Consider the following 22,773-nt stretch of genomic DNA (forward strand, 5'->3'; position numbering starts at 1 on the left):
ACAATGTCAGAAGGGTAGAAAATTTTAGTGAGTGGGAGAAATCACAGAGGATGTCACTGATATACAGGGTCCAGCATAAAAAACTCCCCGATTACAAAGTAACGTGCAGCAGACAGTAGAAGGAGCAGAGTGGTGGGGGGCGCGTCGTTAAGTAGCTGCCTACGTGCCGTTTTCAGTGTACGCCATGGCGTGGTCTGGTGAACATCGTGCCTTCGTAGTGGAAGATTTTATTCAAAATGGCGAATCGCCTATTAATACTCAATGTGCTTTTCGCGTTCGCTTTGCGCTCGGACGACGGGACCCTGTTCCCGATAAGAAAACAATTTATTCTTGGGTTGCTAACTTTCGTGAGACAGGTTCCGCATTAAAAAGGAAACCACCTGGACGACCACGGACTGCAACAGGCCCCGGAAATGTTGATGCAGTTAGAGCTTCAGTTCAACAATCTCCTCGACGATCCGCTAAAAAGCATGCGGCAGCATTACGGATATCTGATCGAAGTGTGAGAAGAATCTTGCATCGAGATCTTAAAATGCATCCTTACAAAATTGTAACTACGCAGGAACTGAGTGAACGAGACTGTGGTGTCCGTGTAAGTTTGTGCCAAGACCTTCTTCGGAACATTCGTCCCAACGATATTGTGATTTTTTCTGATGAAGCACACTTTCACCTTGCCGGAACAGTGAACAGCCAAAATTGCAGGTACTGGTGTGAACACAATCCCCAAGAACTTCATCAACGACTTCATAGCCCTAAAGTAACAGTATGGTGTGCTGTTTACAATTCCGGGGTGATCGGTCCTTACTTTTTCGAAGAAAATGACAGGAATTTAACCGTCAACAGTGAACGCTATTGTGCCATGCTCCGCGACTTTCTCCAACCGCAACTAAGGGAGCTTTTTGGTGAAATAGAGAACATGTGGTTCCAGCAAGATGGTGCTACTGCCCACACAGCGCGGCAGTCACTGGCATTGGTGAAGGAAATGTTTCCTGGACATGCGATCTCGTTGCGTGGAGACATTGGCTGGCCCCCACGATCGCCGGACTTAACGCCCTGTGATTTCTTTCTTTGGGGCTATTTAAAAGCAAAAGTTTATGAACAACACGAGCCCTGAAAGAAGCAATTACACAAGAGGTTGAAGCTATTCCACCTGAAATGACTCAAAGAGTAATGAATAACTTCAGGGAAAGACTCAAACAGTGTGTCGACAGTGCAGGAAGCCATTTAAGGGATGTTTTATTTAAAAAGTAAGACCATAAGAGTATTTTCTAAAATGGCATAATATGTACTTTTATTTACTATAAATAAAATTGTTCTACCTTATTTGGTTTTGTTTTTATTAGCTTTCCTTAAAGGGGAGGTTTTTCTGCCGGACCTTGTATAAAAATATGATCTTAGAAATAACAAAAGACAGGGAATGTAGACTCCTTGACCTGTCAGCTTGATGTTTCCTCTTTATGTCAGGTATGTCAAACGCTATTAAGAATTGTCACTGTCTAAAATTTTACAGCAGTAACAGACATGATAAACCGTGTACTGTGTTATATGACATACTTCAGATTTGATCTTATTAACTGAAAGCGTGTCACTGCTACAGAGGTGCATAATGTAAGTGCACTTATATTACTGCTATTATATGTACAGTTATCGTTTTGTAGAAATTGATGTACATACAGTTGTTTGTTCCTCTGTATTACATGCCAGTGATTAAGGGTTATAATCTGAAACTTGGTTTTGACAAATAAAACAATTCCAGTGCAGCTCATTGGATATAGATGATGTTCTTTAATAAAAAATATTCTCCCGTTCACAATAGTTCCCTTTAGCAGCTATACACTGGCAGAGTCGTCGTTCCTAGTCTTTGTAGCAGTGCTGAAAGGCTTCAGTTGGTAGGACCTTTAATTTGTCAGTCGTTCTTTTGAATGTTCTCCAGAGGCCCAATATAACAGCCTTTTTTTTTTACATTTTTCAATTTTGTGGGAAGAAAAAGTCACAAGGACTCTGGTGAGGTGAAGTTGTTCATGGTCATTGACAGTCCTCTCAAGATGATCAACATATATGCTTCTTTGATTGTTCTCCTGCTCAGTGTTTAACAGGTCATCCATCATCCTTCCAGTTAAACATTGATTGATCTCATAAGAGCATGCACACGTTCAACGTTTTTGTCAGTTTTTGAAGTTTAATGTCTCTCTAAGTAAGATTCATCTTCAATATGTTCTCGGCCTTCCAAAAATGGTAAGGGATCTTCTCTGTAGGTCTGTTTCAACATGGTTGCACTCTTCGATTCCTCAAGTTGAACACGAAATCTGATGGCATAATGTTGCTCTAAATTCTGCTGTTCCATTTTCGTAACATACAACAAAAACACAACTTCACTGATGGTGCTCTCAAAAATCATGTGATAGCTGTACAGAACTGAAATGGACTGAACATCTGGAAGGGATTAACATGTTGGTCTACACAAGCAGAACAACGCAGCACTGCCAGATCACTCACAGAGTTGCCAGTCTCATTACTTTCCTCAAACTACTCTTACAGCTGTTTGTATTGAACAGACACCAATATTTCAATCAAACGATTGTATATGACATATGATGTGATAATGAGGATTCTATTCTGTTCTATAAAGCCAAGAATGCCATTATCTTGTGTAACGAATTAATTAAAAAGTGGATGAGCAGTGTAGATGATAAACACAAAGCACAGAAAGAGGAATGTTCTTATACTGGCTTACAGACGAAAAGCATCTGACCAAACTACTCGGAGTTTAAATTTCAGTTGTTTCGGATATCTAGAAATCATTCAGATAAATATATAGTAAATATACAGTTAAGTTTTGAAGTTTTCTTGCAACAAATGGGTAACCACTGTCCAACAATGTACTTTTGGAGCTGTACCACCAGGTCTGTCAAGATCATCAATGTTTTGCTTGCTGTCATCTGGAACCACAGCAACAGAATGTGATACCTAATGACACCCTAGACCAGCAAGACATGCATACCATTCGTGACTGGAACAAAAGACATTGCACAACATATGTACTTTCTACCAATCAGCAATACTTTTCATTTACGTAGGAAGAGACACGAAGGTTGGTAGTAATCAAATTATAAAAGTAAAAAAAAATCACAGATTTTTTAATATTAAAATTAGACAGCTTTTTTTACAATATATACAATGTGTATCATTCAAATTACATAAAATATGTCAATTTGATTGATGAATAAAACAGCAATCAAAGAAAAAGGGATAGTAAATAGAAGTGACATCACAATGAGATTTCTTTTGTATAGAACTTAATACATATCACTCTTCACATGTGACTGTTCATATTCAAAATCTTAATTCCATAGTGAGATCTTGTTTGTTGTCTATGGTTATGATACAATATCAACAAAAAAGAAAGGAACATTCACCAAGTCAAAAGCCAAACAGCACTCTAAGGTCATCCAGTGACAATTTTTCTTTGCGCCTTTGTTTGGCACCAGTTAACACTTCGGATGCTAGTGCTAATTTATTATCTTGCATTTTCTTTATTCTTGCTTCTATTGTTTCCTCACAAAAGAACCTACAGAAAAAAGAGATATTAGTACACTGAAATCAAGTTACACCATATAAATTAAACCCTGCAAATTTTGCATTTAATTTATACAGCTGGAAAGTATTGCAAATGGAAACTTAAAAGACGCACACATGTTGAATTTAAATTTACAGGACCAGATATTCATAAAGAATCTACTTTACATATGTTCCAAGAAATGTTGGTAGCTGGAAACATACCATAGCAACAGGAAATTGAAATCCAAAGAGGTTTTCATAATTTCCCTGAAATTTATTATCCAGAACTTTTATAAAAAGATTCATTTATTTAGTGAGTTAACAACAAAGTTTCTTATTATTATACACAATGGGGGTTTCCTTATTTCAATGCATGGGCACTACTGTACAATATCGTGGCTGTATTTGACCTAGAGCTATCTTCATATCCACAACCACTTTGCTGCATTATATGTGGCTGTGACAACCAACACACACACACACACACACACACACACACACACACACACACACACACACATCATCATCTCAGTCTCTGGCTGCTGACATCAGACTGTGAGCAGCACTGCACAACAGGAGAAGTAACCGTGTGTTGGGGGTAAGGAGCAAGCTGAGGTAGGGAGGGAGGGGAAGGGATAGCAGGGTGGGGGTGGGGGACAGTGAAGTGCTGCTTGTGGGAGCATACAGAGATTGGGGAGTGCAGTTGGGAGGTTAGATGGAGGGCAGAGGACAGCAGAAATGACTGTGGATGTGCTGGCGGATAAAGGGCTGTGTAGTGCCAGAATGGGAACAGGGAAAGGGCTAGGTGGGTAATGACAATGACTAACGAATGTTGAAGACAGAAGGGTTACAGGAACGTAGGATATATTGGAGGGAGCGCTACACCTGCAAATTCAGAAAAGGTGGATGTGGTAGTGGGAAGGATTGAGGAGGCAGAAGCTGAGAAGCAGTCACTGAAATGGAGAATGTCAGGTTGGGCAGCGTGCTTAGCAGCTGGGCGACTGGGTGGTCCAAAGTTTCTTGGTCACAGTTCGTCAGTGGCTATTCATGCAGACAGACAGCTTGTTGGTTGTCATGCAGCATAGTGGTTGGATCTTAACTTGTAGATCACATGATTGGTTTCGCAGATAGCTTTCCCTTTGATGGGATATGTGATGCTTGTGACAGAACTCGAGTAGGTGGTGGTGGTGGTGGTGGTGGTGGTGGTGATGATGGGAGGATGTATGGGATAGGTCTTGCATCTAGGACTATTACATGGGTAAGAGCCATGAGAGAAGGGGTTGGGAGCAGGGGTTGTGTAGGAATGGACAAGGACATTGTGTGGGTTCGGTGGGCGATGAAATGCCACTGAGGAAGGGTTGGGAAGGATAGTGGGTAGGAGGGCACAACAAGACGAATGACATGGCCACTATCCTTCCCACCCCTCCCACAGTGGTATTCTGCTGCCCTACACAACATCCTTGTTCATCCCTAAACAACCCCTGCTCCCAGCCCTTGCTTCATATCCATGTAATAGACCTAGATGCAAGACTTGTTACATGCATCCTATCCTCCCATCACCACATACTCCAGTCATGTGATCTACAAGGTAAGCTACAATCACTTTGCTGCATTCTATGTGGGCATGTCAACCAACAAGCTCGCTGTACGCATGAAGGGCCACTGACAGAAACAGCTGGACCACCCAGTTGCCCAGCTGCTGAGCACACTGCCCAACCTGACATACAGGGTGTCCAGAAAAGGACCCCCTGATTTAAAAATTAAATATCTCGAAAACAAAGATCGATAGAGGAATGCAGTAAACGGTATGTTTATTGTGAAAGCTGTAAGAAGTTTATACAGCAGTTTGAAATAATAGTTACAAAAGCTGCTAACAGATGGCGCTGTAATCACCATACGTAATGCCTAGTATAAATAGTGATCCGAAGCCCAGAGCGATCAGTTCCACTATTGAAACGTGAAAGGAGGTTAGCGTACTGAAGGAAGAGATTAAAACCATGTACTCCATTGAACAATGCGTTTTTCTGGTGCTAGAGTACCACAGGTTAGAAGAGAGTCCTAAGGCAACAAGGTGAAGTTTTCAAGCACGATTTAATGTTCTAAAAGGACCCGATGCAAAAACCATTCATACGCTCTTCGCAAAATTTCAACGAACAGGCAGCATAACTGATGATCTAGTGGGGCATGTTGGCCGCAAGCAAACCGCAGTTACGCCTGAAAATATTGCCACAGTTTCTGGAATTATTCAGCGAAATCCAATGGTCATCCGTCCGTAGAATTGCATCTGAGACTGGTTTGAAGCGTTCCAGCATGCAGAAAATACTGGGAAAGAGCCTACACATGTTTCCATTCAAAATTCAAATGCACCAGGCCATACCCGTACGAGCTGTGCAACAAAGGGTTGCCTTTGCTAATCAGATGCTCACAATGATTGATAGGGAAGGATTTGATGTTGGCTGCATCTGGTTTACAGATGAAGCACCTTCCACCTGAATGGATACGTGAATAAGCAGAACTGGCGATTTTGGGGTTCCGAAAAGCCATATTGGTGTGAAGCAAAACCCCTGTATTCTCCTAACGTTACTGTGTGGGCTGCAGTATGCAGTAGAGGCATTATTGGCCCTTTTTTCATTCGAGAAACGGTCACTGGTGCACGTTACGTTGCAATTTTGGAACAATTTGTTGCCACACAGCAAGCGTTAAGGGATCAACCAGGTACTGAATGGTTTATGCAAGATGGAGCCCGACCACATCGGACCGAACAAGTGTTTCGCTTTCTTGAGGAATACTTCGGGAATCGAGTCATTGCTTTGGAATATACCAAATTTACTGGTGCAGGCATGGATTGGCCTCCATATTCCCCGGGTCTGACTCCCTGTGACTTTTTTTTGTGGGGCACAGTGAAAGACATGGTCTACCCGAAGCATCCCGCCACGCTGGACGAGCTTGAATCAGCGATCTCTGTGGCATGTGAATCCATTTCGGTTGAGACACTACGAAATGTGATGGCGAATTTCATTCTTCGTTTGCGCCACCTCTGTAGTGCCAATGGTGAACATTTTGAAAACATTGTGATGTGATTGTTTGCAAAGATTGTTTTCATACGATTATTTCACGTATGTATGCTGATATGAGCTGTACAGCGTACAGCGCCCTCTGTTAGCAGCTTTTGTAACTATTATTTCAAACTGCTGTATAAACTTCTTACAGCTTTCACAATAAACATACCGTTTACTGCATTCCTCTATTGATCTTTGTTTTCAAGATATTTAATTTTGAAATCAGGGAGCCCTTTTCTGGACACACTGTACTTCATTTCAGTGTCTGCTACACAGCATGTGCCATCTGGATCCTTGCCACCAACACCAGATTTTCTGAATTACACAGGTGGGAACTCTCCCTGCAATATACCATACAGTCTTGTAACACTCCTGGCCTTAGCCTTCATTAGTCATTGTCCTTGTCCTTACCCACCCAGCCCTTTTCTTGTTCCCATTCCAGTGCTAAACTGTCCTCTGTCCTATCAACACACCCACAGCGTTTCTACTTCTCTCCTTTTCTGATGCCCCTTCTCTTAACCTACTGACTGCACCCAGCTGCTCTATCCTCCCCCAGTTCCTGTATGCTCCCACAACCACCGCTTTACTGTCTACCACCCCCATCCTGCTATCCCTCCCCCTCCATGCCCCATTCCCCCTTACCACCACCACCAAATTGCTTCATCCATTATGCGCTGCTACCAGTCTTGACTCAGCAGCCAGAGACTGTGTGTGTGTTTTGTGTATTTCTGATGAAGGCCTTTTTGGCCAAAAGTTTACTTGAAGACAATCTTTTTGTTGTGTCTATCTGTGACTCAGCATCTCCTTTATATGGCTAGTAGCAAGTATACTTTTCATCATATTGCAAATTTTTAATTTCTTTTGCTTCCTTATAAAACAAGGGAATAAGTTCTTAGTACACTAGTTTCCCTGCAGGCATTCAACACAGTTAAGTTTTTTGTGTTTTTGCTTCCTGCCAGATATTGATTTCAGGATGCGCGGCTCAGATTGGTTTCTCCACTATTTTCCCATTGAAATTTAGTACTTCATCAATTGTTATTCTCTTTGGATAGAGATAGGTAGATAGATAGATAGATAGATAGATAGATAGAGAGAGAGAGAGAGAGAGAGAGAGAGAGAGAGAGAGAGAGAGAGAGTTGCAGTACTGTAGCTAGTGTCACATGTTATGTACACTTGTTTTCAAATGGTTCAACATCTTTTCTGTTAGGTACTCTATGATCTGTCTTTATATAGTTACTTATATTCTTTCTGACTTTCACATCAATTTATTTCACTTACTTGTATATGTGAACAGGTTTCTTTTGGCCAACACGATACACCCTGTCACAAGCTTGTGCTTCAAGTTGAGGGTTCCAATGAACGTCGAAGAGAAAGAGGTGGTTTGCACCAACCAGATTTAAGCCAACTCCCCCAGCAGTCAATGACAGAAGCATAACCTGAAAAGGAAATACGTAAAATAAGTAGCGACATTGCTAGTACATCCAATGACAATTGAAAGCCACAGCCCCCACCACAGCTTGTCAACCTTGATGGGCCAAGATGATGACAGCTTATTAAACAGCAGTAACGGAGCCAGCACAAGTTGCAAAATACTGTTTTCCATTGCCGTGCAGTTTGCACCCAACAAAGAAATTTCATTTTAAAGAAACATTCTAACATGTATCATGTCACCCATCATTTGTACAACAAACCTAAGGAACAGTATCATTAGGCAAACAATAAAGAAAGCAATGCATCTGTACGTAGTCTAGAAATGACTATAGTCATGCAAGACAATAAAAGTTGCAGAAAGACAGACCCTCTCTAAATATACTTCATTTAACTCAGAATGCACAGAAAATTTTTCTCAGTCACTGCATTCCTGTGTGTATTGTTGCAAACCCAAATGGGGGGAAAAATTGTACTTACATGTGAAAGTTATTGCACTGTCTTTTACAAATTATTTTGTATATAAACTCAGAAAGATACACTCCCTTTTTATATACTGTAAAAAGTATCAACAGATCATATGATAGGAAGATTTACATATTCAGATTTTATTTCTTTAATTGCTATGTTCAGCTACTTTTGTTATTAGAATGACTACCACATTGGCCAACAGAAATTTGAATGAAAATTTATTCTTCATGTTTTCATTCATTGACATTCAGAAGCATATTATTTTGTCTTTAAAAATAGTTATTAGATAAAAGAAAGTTGTTAAAATTTAGTGTGGAATTTACACAAGCACCATTTGTAGTCATTGTGTGAAGATTTTGTGAATACTAGTAAAAGTGTCACAAGCTTTAATGGGAATTGTTGCTAACAATATATTTCATTGAAAGCAACAGTGATACTGACTAATACAGTACTACCTTATCATGAATGTAACTTATGCTTGGAAAAGAGTAACATACACTGCTATACACACAGAAACAAAATTTAAGAAATCTGATCTGAAGGAATGACTCAGCGGCAGGCTTGCAATGGAATGTCACTGTCAGCACAATGACACCACTGCTGTTATGAAAGGTGCCTTGTTCTGCTCATAGTTTGGTTGGAATCCAAACTGCCAATAGCCAAGATTGGCACTCAACATACACAAAAAAGATAACTGGGGTATTATTGAAATATCATGTAAAATGACATTAGCTCAGATGTAAATTTGAAATCGAAAGGTTATAAGTTTTCCCAAGAAATGTAACAACAAAAGTAAACACATTTTCTCTGCTTTACTGCTTTTAGATTAAAAATTTGTGTACAGTACAGAAGGAGTCATCCAGAAGAAACAGTTTTACTTATTTTTGAATATTAAATATACTGCACTATTGAACATTAAGTAAGAATCTAGTTGCAACCATATAGTTGATAATTATTTGAATAACATTAATGACAGTTTTTCATGCTAGTGTGTCTTAATATTGTTGACTACATGATAAGGAACCAACTTTGATCAATATTAATTTGTTTATGTTGTAATATGCATTTCTCAGTCATTATGTTATCATTCTTAAGTATCATGCTTAATATATTAAATAAAAGCAATATCTCTGTTAAATTTTAGTTCTTCGTGTAAATGCCTTTTCCAAGCATTACAGATTTGAAGCCATATTTTTTTAATTAATCAATAAATTTTTATGCCTTACAGTTTCACTTATGTCACTGATGGTTAATGACAGCAGCTATTAATTTTTTTCCTTTACGTAGAATTCAAGCAAACTGGGTTTTCCATGATTTTATAAATTCAAATTACAGTAATGTAAATGGTTTACTAGATCTATACAGAGGAGAAAGAAAACTGGCATTCTGCGGATCAGAGCGTGGAATGTCAGGTCCCTTAATTGGGCAGGTAGGTTAGAAAACTTAAAAAGGGAAATGGACAGGTTAAAGTTAGATATAGTGGGAATTAGTGAAGTTCGGTGGCAGGAGAAAAAAGACTTTTGGTCAGGTGAATACAGGGTTATAAACACAAAATCAAACAGGGGTAATTCAGGAGTAGGTTTAATAATGATTAAAAAAAATAGGAGTGTGGGTAAACTACTACAAACAGCATAGTGAACGCATTATTGTGGCCAAGATAGACATGAAGCCCACACCTACTACAGTAGTACAAGTTTATATGCCAACTAGGTCTGCAGATGATGAAGAAATTGAAGAAATGTATGATGAGATAAAAGAAGTTATTCAGGTAGTGAAGGGAGACGAACATTTAATAGTCATGGGTGACTGGAATTCGAGAGTCGGAAAAGGGAGAGAAGGAAACATAGTAGGTGAATATGGATTGGGGGTAAGAAATGAAAGAGGAAGCTGTCTGGTAGAATTTTGCACAGAGCATAACTTAATCATAGCTAACACTTGGTTCAAGAATCATAAAAGAAGGTTGTACATTGGAAGAATCCTGGAAATACTAGAAGGTATCAGATAGATTATATAATGGTAAGACAGAGATTTAGGAACCAGATTTTAAATTGTAAGACATTTCCAGGGGCAGATGTGGACTCTGGCCACAATCTATTGGTTATGAGCTGTAGATTAAAACTGAAGAAACTGCAAAAAGGTGGGAATTTAAGGAGATGGGATCTGGACAAACTGATTAAACCAGAGGTTGTACAGAGTTTCAGGGAGAGCATAAGGGAACAATTGTCACAAATGGGGGAAAGAAATACAGTAGAAAAAGAATGGGTAGCTCTGAGGGATGAAGTAGTGAAGGCAGCAGAGGATCAAGTAGGTAAAAAGACGAGGGCTAGTAGAAATCCTTGGGTAACAGAAGAAATATTGAATTAAATAGATGAAAGGAGAAAATATGAAAATGCAGTAAATGAAGCAGGCAAAAAGGAATACAATCGTCTCAAAAATGAGAGCGACAGGAAGTGCAAAATGGCTAAGCAGGGATGGCTAGAGGACAAATGTAAGGATGTAGAGGCTTCTCTCACTAGGGGTAAGATAGATACTGCCTACAGGAAAATTAAAGAGACCTTTGGAGAAAAGAGAACCACTTGCATGAATATCAAGAGCTCAGATGGAAACCCAATTCTAAGCAAAGAAGGGAAAGCAGAAAGGTGCCCAAGGAGTATATAGAGTGTCTATACAAGGGCGACGTACATGAGGACAATATTCTGGAAATGGAAGAGAATGTAGATGAAGATGAAATGGGAGATATGATACTGCGTGAAGAGTTTGACAGAGCACTGAAAGACCTGAGTCGAAACAAGGCCCCGGGAGTAGACAACATTCCATTAGAACTACTGACAGCCTTGGGAGAGCCAGTCCTGACAAAACTCTACCATCTGGTGAGCAAGATGTATGAGACAGGCGAAATTCCTTCAGACTTAAAGAAAAATATAATAATTCCAATCCCAAAGAAAACATGTGTTGACAGATGTGAAAATTACTGAACTATCAGTTTAATAAGTCACAGCTGCAAAATACTAACGTGAATTCTTTACAGACGAATGGAAAAGCTGGTAGAAGCTGACCTTGGGGAAGATCAGTTTGGATGCCGTAGAAATGTTGGAACACGTGAGGCAATACTGACGCTACGACTTATCTTAGAAGAAAGATTGAGGAAAGGAAAACCTACGTTTCTAGCATTTGTAGACTTAGATAAAGCTTTTGACAATGTTGACTGGAATACTCTCTTTCAAATTCTGAAGGTGGGAGGGGTAAAATACAGGGAGCAAAAGGCTATTTACAATTTGTACAAAACCAGATGGCAGTTATAAGAGTCGAGGGACATGAAAAGGAAGCAGCGGTTGAGAAGGAAGTGAGACAGGGCTGTAGCCTCTCCCCGATGCTAATCAATCTGTATATTGAGCAAGCAGTAAAGGAAACAAAAGAAAAGTTCGGAGTAGGTATTACATCGATGGAGAAGAAATAAAAACTTTGAGGTTCACCAACGGCATTGTAATTCTGTCAGAGACAGCAAAGGACTTGGAAGAGCAGCTGAATGGAATGGACAGTGTCTTGAAAGAAGGATATAAGATGAACATCAACAAAAGCAAAACGAGGATAATGGAATGTAGTCGAATTAAGTCGGGTGATGCTGAAGGAATTAGATTAGGAAATGAGACACTTAATGTAGTAAAGGAGTTTTGCTATTTGGAGAGCAAAATAACTGATGATGGTCGAAGTAGAGAGGATATAAAATGTAGACTGGCAATGGCAAGGAAAGCGTTTCTGAAGAAGAGAAATTTGTTAACATCGAGTATAGATTTAAGTGTCAGGAAGTCGTTTCTGAAAGTATTTGTATGGAGTGTAGTCATGTATGGAAGTGAAACATGGACGATAAATAGTTTGGACAAGAAGAGAATAGAAGCTTTTGAAATGTGGTGCTACAGAAGAATGCTGAAGATTAGATGGCTAGATCACATAACTAATGAGGAGGTATTGAATAGAATTGGGGAGAGGAGGAGTTTGTGGCACAACTTGACAAGAAGAAGGGATTGGTTGGTAGGAGATGTTCTGAGGCATCAAGGGATCACCAATTTAGTAGTGGAGGGCAGCATGGAGGGTCAAAATCGTAGAGGGAGACCAAGAGATGAATACACGAAACAGATTCAGAAGGACGTAGGCTGCAGTAGGTACTGGGAGGTGAAGAGGCCCGCACAGGATAGAGTAGCATGGAGAGCTGCATCAAACCATTCTCAGGACTGAAGACCACAACAACAACAACAACAACAACAACATACAGAAGCCATCAAAATCAGTCAAAATCCTTTCTTACTTTGTAATTTACATCACAATTAACAAGTATGAAAGATTCCTCATGGGATTTACTTTTTCTGCAATGTTCACTAGCTACAGTGCAATTTTCAGTTTTATTTCGAATTTTAAACAAATCTGCAGTTAACTAATGTTCATTCAGACAGTTTGTCAAGTTTATGACTTCTCTTATAGTGAGCAGTCAGCATTTACAACATTTACGTTATGGTACACACAATACACATTCAGTACTATTATGCTTCTGAAACTTTTATATCCAGTAAAAGTTAATCACTTTGAGGATGTGGTGGCCACCATACCAGCTGTAATGAATTAAGTTTTCACAGATAGGCATATACAGTCACAGCAGTGGCATCTGACATGACCAGAAATATCAGCAATATGGCAAACTCACAAAGTAAGAGATGTCAAATGACAGCAACTCCAGAATGCCTTGACAAGAATGGGTCAAAATAATTTCCTTTACACCATTCCTGCCACAATGGACCCTTGCTCCATCTTTCTGCACCAGTTCAGAGAAGTATCCCTTTCCCTGGCTGAAACGCAGTACCACATCCTATTTCTCAAATGCTGCCTAAACCATGGAATCCCCCCAAATGGCCTACCGGTAAAGATTCCTTTCTCTGGATCCCACCCTTCCTTTCACAATGACCTACATCTTTTCAGATTCTGCCAATCCCTGGCCCTCACAAACATGGTACTGCAAAAACACATCATCACGACACAGGCATCCCAGAACCACATCTGCTTCCTCCACAAGATTCTACTACTCTGCAATCCCTACTACATACATCACATCTCTGAAATTGAATCCCTTCCTCACCAGCACCTGGAGGAGCATCCCATACACCACCTACATGATTTATCCAAACTGCTGACCATCCTACTGCCACCTCGGAGCACCACTATCCAACCCCTATCATACTCACAGTGTTTAACACTGTTGTTAACCTGTCCATCAAAACCCTGAGCTCCACAGAAGTTTCAGCCCTATCCAAAGGTCTCACCTTTAACCCTACTCCTAAATTTAACCATGCTGGACTTGTCAAAGACCTACTCTTCTCCTCACGATCCCTGCAATGGAAGCACTTCTTTGCCGCCAATCCCTCCAACCAAAACCATCCTAATTCCAACACTGAACCCTGTTTCTTCCAGTTCATACCATCACCTAATCGTGATCCACCCCCACTACCTCCTAACAACCCACCGGTAACCTTCCAGGAATTCCTTACCTCCAACTTGGCCTCACCATCTTTCCCCAGGTCCCTTCCTCAGAACACCAACCTTTTAGCAGAAGGAAGAACAGCCATACACAACCTCAAAACAAATCCCAACCTAATCACCCAACCCACAGACAAAGGTTCCATCACTGTTGTGATGAATCGCAGTGACTTCTTGGCAGAAGGCCTCTGCCAATTGTTGACACTTTTTCCACCTATGAACTTTGCCAGAGTGATCCCGTTCCAGAAGTTCAATAAAAACTCCAGTCCCTGCTTAAGGCCTTACGCCCTTCCCAGGTCATCTCCCCTGAATCCATTTCCCTCTTCACCCCTATGATACCCCACACACACACCTTCTACATGCTCCCCAAAATCACAAACCCAACAATCCTGGATGCCCTATTTTGGCTAGTTATTGTGCTCCACTGAAAGAATTTCAGCTCTCATTGATTAATATTCCACCAGCACCCCCCCATCCCCCCCTTTCCCGGATCCCTATTCATTACTGTTGATGCTATGTCCTACACACCAGCATCCCTCACGCCCATTGTCTTACCGCAACTGAACACTACCTTTCCCAATGTTCTTAAGACTCCAAACACACTACCTCATTCCTCACACATCTTGCTAAGTTTATCCTAACCGACAACAACTCCTCATTTTGAAGGGAAGGTGTATAAACAAATACGTGTCACAGCCATGTGCACCTGCGTGGCACCGTCGTATACCAATATTTTTATGGGCCGTTTGGAGGAGGCCTTCCTAGCCTCCCAAAACACAAAACTACTAGTCTGGTTCAGGTTCCTTGATGGTATCTTCATGATCTGGACTCAAGCCAACACACCCTATCTTTGAATACAATCTTATCGGTTTTCAAAGCTGCATCAATTTGAATAAAATTGTTTAGCTTTAGATGGCTCTCTCTGCCATTGTCGTCAGGAGTGAACCTACTGGCTGTTGGGAGCTAGCGCAATTTGCCATTTGTATACTCACCATCACGGCTGGTGACACCGATCAGAGAGAGCCAAAACGGCACTTGCGCAGAATGTGAGCTGGACAGCTCATAGCAGCTCCAGCCAGCAGCGGGACCAAGTGATGTCACTTGCTATGTGGGGGCCAGTGCCACATTTTGAACTGCTGCTCTCACTTCCCTGCACGCGTTAAGCATTAATTGTTGCTTCCTTTCGACATTGAAGCATGCCCCCACTACCTACTCTGTGTGTACGCCCGGTCTCTGTTAAAACTGTTACTGTTCATTCTAATCTCAGCTGCCTCTTTTATAATGGAATCCCAGTATGTTGATGCGTGACCCAAGACTCTCACTTTTTCAAATTGTATTCTGTGTCCATTATCCAGGCAATGCTCAGCTGTGGCTGACTTATCGAAATTTCTTTGTTTAATAGTTCTCTTGTGCTTGGTACAACACTCTGTAACTGTGCAAATTGTCTGGCATACATAAATGCTGTTACACTCGCACAGGACACCATACACATCACACACACACCAAGAGCTATGTTTTCTTTAACAGGGCACAATGTATCTTGTATCTTAGGGGTAGACAGAATGATGGTCTCAATCCATGTCTCTGCAGTACATGTTCTAACTTGCTGCTCATTGCCCCACAGTATGGCAGGAAAGCTGCCGGCTTGGCTTCTTCTGTCGATTCACAACACGTCGTTCTTCAGCAACACCTGAAAGCATTTGCAATGTCTCTTTTGCTATAACCATTCTGTCTGAACACAGGTCTCAAGTGTTGCTATGGGTGGTAGTCGTCAGAAATAACATGGTATTAACATGTTCAGGACTGTTTTCTTGTGTACAGGGTGGTGAAAACTTTTGGAATTCAAACATCAATCAGTGTGCTTCGAATTCAAACATCAATCAGTGTGCTTCGGTTTGCTGACAACTGACTGACCAAACCAGCCTCCTGTTTTCAACTAAAACATCCAAGAACAGTAGCTTGCCATCCTTCTCGATCTTGATTGTACATGTAATGTTGGGGTGGACACCGTTCATGTGATCCATGAAGTACTGCAGTGTATTTTCACCATGAGGCCTTATCAGGAAGGTGCACCAATGTACCTTAGGAAGCAAGATGGACGCAACACGGCAGAGTTCAGAGGTTGCTTCTCAAAGTGCTCCATGAAGAAATTCGCAATTGCAGGAGACAATGGTGAGTCATTGCTGTGCCATCCATTATTTCATAATGTTCGTTGCGATACAAGAAGTATGTTGTCGTTAGAATATGACGGAAAAGCTTGACAATGCCAGGTGGAAACTGTTGGGTCAAAACATCCAGCATGTCTTGTACTGGCACCCTTGTAAGAAGTGACACCACGTCCAGACTAACCGTTACTTCATTTCGGCCTATTTTCATTTTCTTGAGTGTTTCAACAAATATTTGCGCGTTTACTACATGGTGTTGTTCACAATGTCCCAGTTTTGGCACTAATAATCCTGCAAATCCAGTCTGTAGGTGGGCGAGCTGATTGCACTAACAAGCAGCCTAAGAGGAATGTGGTCCTCATGTATCTTCAGCAGTCCATAAAGCGTGGAAGTTCTGGTGGTGGCACAAGACGTTAATTTCTACACCATGGTCTGTGTCGGATTGCGACTAAGTTCCCGGTGTGTGTCATCTTCTAATAGGAGTCTTTCACAGTGGTGTGTCTGAATAAAATCCTCTCAGTTAGCAACCCACGTCAGTTTGAATAACATTCTCAAGCTTTCAATGGCTATCTCTGCCATCGTCATCAGGAGTAAAACTACCAACTGCTGGGGACTAGCACGATTTTCTGCTTATATATCCACAATTACTACTGTTGACACTAATCAGGGAGGGTTTAAACGACATGTGCACTGAAGGTGAGTTGGGCAGCTCATAGCAGGTCCAGCCTGCCACAGAACCGAGTGATGTCACGTGGTCCAGGGTTGGCGCCATTTTTGAAACTGCCACTCCTGCCTCCCTACTAGCGTTAAGCATCCTTTGTTGCTTCCTTTTGACATCCATAGCATGCCCCCATGCCCTACTCAGTGTCTACTCCTGATCTCTGTTAAAATTGTTGCTATTCATTCTAATCTCAGCCGCCTCTTTTATAACAGAATCCCAGTATGTTGACACTTGAGCCAAGACTCTTGTATTCTCAGACTATATTTTGTATTCGTTTTTCAGGCAATGCTCAGCTATGGCTGACTTGTCGTGCTCCCTTTGTTTAATGTGTCTTGTGCTCAGTACAACACTCTGCAACTGTTTGAATTGTCTGGACTATATAGATGCTGCTGCACTCACACGGGACACCATACACACTGGGCACACAAAGAGCTACATCATCTTTAACACATCTTGTATCTTGGGGGCTGGCCGGAACACTGGTCTCAATCCTGTTTACATGTCCTAAGTTGCTGCTCAATGCCCCACAGTATGGCAGGAAAGCCACTGGCTTGGCTTCTTCTGATGATTGAAAAGGTGTCCTCCTTCAGTGACACCTGAAAACGTTTGCAATGTCTCTTGTTATAACAAGGTGTATACGTGGACAGGGAAAAAAATTCCCGGATTTCCCGGTTAAAAATAAACTTTCTCCCGGATGAAAACACGCTTCTTCCATGTTAAGTGACAGTATATTTTCAATTATTAATCCTTTGAATGGCTGTGGGCTGTGGTCTTATACACAGGCTAAGAATTTCCCGGTACTTTAGAAAATGAAACTCAGGGAAAAAGACACATTTTGGAAATATCTTTGATGTGCAGCAACATGTACGCTGCGTATTTTCGTATTACGAAAGTATAAATTGGAATATCACCAAACACTGCATGTTACTTTCTGAAGCATTGAAATCGAGATTGCAATGTGCTTATGTAAGACAGTCATAGCTCATGTCACGTGATCTCACCAGCCGATGACAGCGGATATTCAGAGTATAGGACACGTGATGTAGTCAGCCAACAGCAACTTCACTGTTAAGTAGCACGAACACACAAACACGGAAAGTTAATAGTTTAAATTAATATACATACTGTTGCTACAAGAAAAGCAAAGCTTTCACATATAATATTGGTCTCTAAGGTCAATAAGCTGCAAGAGAAGCTAATCTTTCGCATATAATGTTGATCTTTTTCGCGCAGGTTACACTTTAAGATATGTCACATGAATGTGACAGTAAAATTTTTGATAATGACACAAATGTCTGATCTTCAGGGTTACAGAATTGATTTTTAAATGAGAGTCAAACGCTCTGTGATTTAATAAATTCAGGGTACATTCTTGCACGTAGTTCAACTTACGTAAAAGGATAATTACTTTGAAAGTAACGCTTTTCAAACCACTATTCGCAATATTTTCCTGCGACCTGTTAGGAATAGGTTCGTTTCAGCAGTTGCCAGAGAGTGCAGTTAACAGGCGACATCGCGCTTGTGCAGCTATCACGATGTAGGAAGCCCATGTATACGTACGTTTAAAACATTGAAAGATCATACATTGTGTCATAAAAGAAAGAAGACATCAGAGGATACTGCAAGAGCATCGGAATTTTGTGAACCATATTAAAATGTGCACATTTAAAGTGCATACTTAAAGTGCACGTTTGTATGTCCAGATTCCCAATGAAGTAGACCTCGACCTGATATTAAGCTTTTCAGTGTGGTTTTCGGAATGTAAATTTTCTTGGAGTACCAGTACTGTATTATATCACGTTTGGTTCTTTATTATGGCATAATGCTATACGTGCTAGAAAATGAAAACGAGCACTTGAAATGCAGCGAACAGTTGAAACTAGCCAGTACTGTGGAATTAAACATTTCGTTTTAAATACATTGACTGCCTCTGTGGAAAAGGTTAATAAAAGTCAAATTTCTTTAGCAAACAGACAAAAATAAGTTCATTGTTCCACAAGGCGATTAATGCTGTCAGAAAGGTGGATATAAAATAAAATCTGAAACTAATGACATATTTTAGCCTTCCATAATTATGTAAATGCATTTTAATTCACTTGATAGCTCCCGGTCACAGATAACCCTTTTGGAAATGTAAGACATATTATTTGGTTTTAAGTATGCCAAAGTGCAGTGCCACGCCTCTTCATAAAGCACTCTTCTACCGTACGTCATTGTGTTTCGCTTTGAGGATTTGATACGTGTATATTTTGTAATGGATGCCATCAAAATATATTCAGGACAGTGGAAATTGAAATGTACTGTGGTGCCTCTCTTGCTCCCAGTCGACCGTTTTGACAGCCTGCTCCTCTGTTTTTCTTTTTTCTTTTTTTTAAATCTCGCAATTAATAGCGGATGGGATTATTTGTAATCGGGAGAACAAGAACTCTTCAGAAAATTTGAACTCTTTATTACCTATTAGCTAATAACATGCTATTTTGTGTGATATAAAATTAAATATAGGATACATAAAACCAATAAAGGCAAGAGACAAGCAAGAAAGTACACATTTCTTCAATCCTTAGCTCCTAGCATTTTTTCTCTCTAATCTTGCTACAGTTTTATATGGCGTGCTTTCCTTTCTGCGAAAGAATGTATTATCTCATCAAAGTCCGTCAAACGTTTTGCTACATGAAAAATCGAAATGTCGTTATCTATTACTGAAAAAGCTGTTAACACAAATAATCCCCAAGGCTGATGTGGTTTCTCGATCTGATTATGTCTATTTTGTCACTGTCTGCTAGATAAATAAAATAGGCCTTTCTAATGTGGCAGCACCATGTAACACACACCAAATAAACGAGACTGTTTTGGCACGAATGGCCATTTTTATAATACGACAGAATACAATTCACGAAGTACCAATATCAAATTCCTATTAGGCCTATTACAAGCAAAAAGCTTTATGTTAGGAAATAGTTTCACATTTCCTTCATACGCACCAGTTTCTCAAGCATGAGATCGAAAATTAATATTACGAAATTTTATATAAATCTGTCGGATCTCCGGGTGGGAGCAACTTTGATGTCCCAAACACCAAGTGATGCTGAGAAGAAGATACAGACTCTTCACGTCTGTACATATAACTGTCGCTCTCTAATAGGCAACGACAGACTAGAAGAGATCGAGAAAGAGCTTACAAAAATCAACTGGAGCATTGTTGGTTTAAGCGAAGTTCGCCGAAAAGGGGAAGACTGTCTCCGTTTGCGCTCTGGCAACTTGTTTTACTTTTGTGGCGATCCAGAAGGAAAACTCAATGGAGTTGGGTTCTTAATCAACAAGAATATTGCTGATAGAGTATCTGTCTTAGAAGGAACTTCCAGCAGGACAGCTCGAATGGTCCTGAAGGTGTCGAATAGGTATAAAATACAGATTGTTCAGGTGTACGCTCCCACCTCAAGTCACCCTGACGAAGAAATTGAATCCTTTTACGAAAGTCTGGATAACACCTGTAAAAAAGGTAGCGATTGTCACTTCCAGATGGTCATTGGAGATTTCAATGCAAAAGTTGGCACCAAGAAACAAGGCGACACAGTGGTGGGCAACTATGGGATTGACGACCGAAACGATAGAGGTGAGAGATTAGTCCAGTTCGCTGAGTACACCAGTATGTCCATCATGAATACGTTCTTTAAGAAGCACCCTGACCGAAAATGGACTTGGAGAAGCCCAAATTTCAGTGTCAAAAATGAGATAGACTTTATTCTGACAAATATTCCGCAGATTGTAAAAGACGTATCAGTGCTAAATCAGTTCAACACTGGCAGTGATCACCGTCTTGTGAGAGCAAGGGTCGAACTCAATGTAAGAAATGAAAGGAGTAAACTTATGAAAGGGAAGAGAAGGGTAATCAACATCAAAAACCTGGAAGAACATTCCTCGAAATTCCAAGAAGTCCTCCAAAGCAAGTTCCACGTAACTAAAGATTGTGATTTGGCGGAAATGATTGTTTCAAGTGCTCAAGAAGTCGGTGGCCTATGCCAAAAAAATAAACAACCAAAGAAATTCAGTGCCAAAACTGAAACCCTTTTACAACAGAGGAGAGAAATGAAAATCCAAACCGATCGTGACATGGTGGCGTATTCCGAACTATGTAAGGCAGTGCGAAGAGAAATGAAAACTGACATACAGAAATTCACTGAAGACACCTTACGAGCAAGCTTGGAGAACAAGACAAGTTTAAAGTCAGCGAAACGCAAACTCACAATAGGTAAAAAGCAGATTATCGCACTCGATGGAAATGACAGTCGAATCACTGAAAAGGAGGCGGTTTTGAAGTTCATCAGAGACTTTTATAGCAATTTGTATAGCAACCCAGGGGAAAATTTGAGTGTATCTAATTTAAATGATATATCTAGTGTTCCAGATATACTCCCATCGGAAGTCAAGTGTGCTCTAGATAGCATGAAGAAGGGAACAGTGCCAGGTGATGATGAGCTCAGCGTTGACATCCTCAAACTGGCAGGAGAGGTAACAATAAATCACTTGGCAAAAGTATTTACTTCCTGCCTGCACTATGCTTCAATCCCACTATCGTGGAACAAGGCTAAGATTATTTTGATACACAAGAAAGGAAGTATTCACAATATTAAAAACTACCGTCCTATCAGCTTGCTCTCAATTTTGTACAAAATTTTTACAAAGATCTTGTTAAACCGAATTAGTTCCACCCTAGACTCAGCCCAACCTATAGAACAAGCTGGATTCCGAAGCAATTTTAGCACTATTGACCACATTCTGACCGTTAGTGAAGTGATAAGCAGAGCGAATGAATACCAACTGCCTCTCTGCATTGCCTTTGTTGACTTTGAAAAGGCATTTGACTCCGTTAGCCATGTAGCTGTCCTCCAAGCTTTGAGTGAGCAAGGAGTGGGAGCAGCATACATTGAAGTGCTCAGGAAAATCTATGAGAATTCTTCAGCTTATGTTAACATCGGCGAATCAACTCAAGAATTCCGCATCATGAGGGGTGTCAAGCAAGGCGATCCCATCTCCCCAAAACTGTTCTCTGCTGTATTGGAAATGGCTATGTCAAAGCTGAGCTGGGAAGGTAAGGGAATTAGAATTAATGGAAGAAGGCTTACCAACTTGAGATTTGCTGATGATATTGCCTTACTGGCCAAAGACTTCGCAGAGCTCCAAAACTTAGTTACAGATCTTGCATCGGAATGTCAGCTGGTTGGCTTGAACATGAACCTTTCCAAAACAAAAGTAATATCCAACAAATGGGTCCCAGCTGGAGATGTGAAAGTCAAGGACAGTCTACTAGAAGAGGTCAGTGAATATGTCTACCTTGGCCAGATTATAAATATGAAGGGAGACATAAGACCAGAAATCTATCGACGCATCAAGCTTGGCTGGCAAGCATTTGGGAACAATTCAAAAGTATTCAGATCAAAAATGCCAGTAAATCTGAAGAAAGCAGTATTTGATCAATGCATTCTTCCTGTGATGACGTACGGATGCGAGACATGGACACTGAACTCATTCACAAAAGGGAAACTTAGGACAGCACAGAGAGCCATGGAGAGATCAATGCTGGGCTATACAAGAAAGGACAGGAAAAGGGCAGATGACATCCGGTCTGTGACGAAGGTTAATGACATCTTAGAGAGAGTAGGTTCCTTGAAATGGCAGTGGGCTGGCCACGTCGCAAGAAGAAAAGACAACAGATGGACGAAGTTAGTACTGGAGTGGAGTCCGAGAGAGCACCGGAGGCCTAGAGGAAGACCACCAGACAGATGGGACAAAGACATCAAGAAGATCGCTGGTAACACCTGGCAGAGAACTGCCCAAGACCGTCCCACTT

General features: G+C 40.7%; 1 protein-coding gene across 1 annotated transcript in view; it reads right to left on the reverse strand.

Annotated features, from left to right (window-relative positions):
- Nucleotides 1–3,159: 3,159 nt before the first annotated feature.
- LOC124544808 (transcription termination factor 2) overlaps nt 3,160–22,773 on the reverse strand; it is a 317,601-nt gene continuing 297,987 nt past the window's right edge. Inside the window, exons 17-18 of the mRNA XM_047123494.1 lie at nt 7,896–8,053; nt 3,160–3,568 (exon numbers count right to left, since the gene is read on the reverse strand). Coding sequence (XP_046979450.1) covers nt 3,421–3,568; nt 7,896–8,053 — 306 coding nt within the window. The 3' untranslated portion in view covers nt 3,160–3,420. The remainder of the gene's footprint in view (nt 3,569–7,895; nt 8,054–22,773) is intronic.

Source organism: Schistocerca americana, chromosome 8 (assembly GCF_021461395.2).
Source record: "Schistocerca americana isolate TAMUIC-IGC-003095 chromosome 8, iqSchAmer2.1, whole genome shotgun sequence".
Taxonomy (NCBI): domain Eukaryota; kingdom Metazoa; phylum Arthropoda; class Insecta; order Orthoptera; family Acrididae; genus Schistocerca; species Schistocerca americana.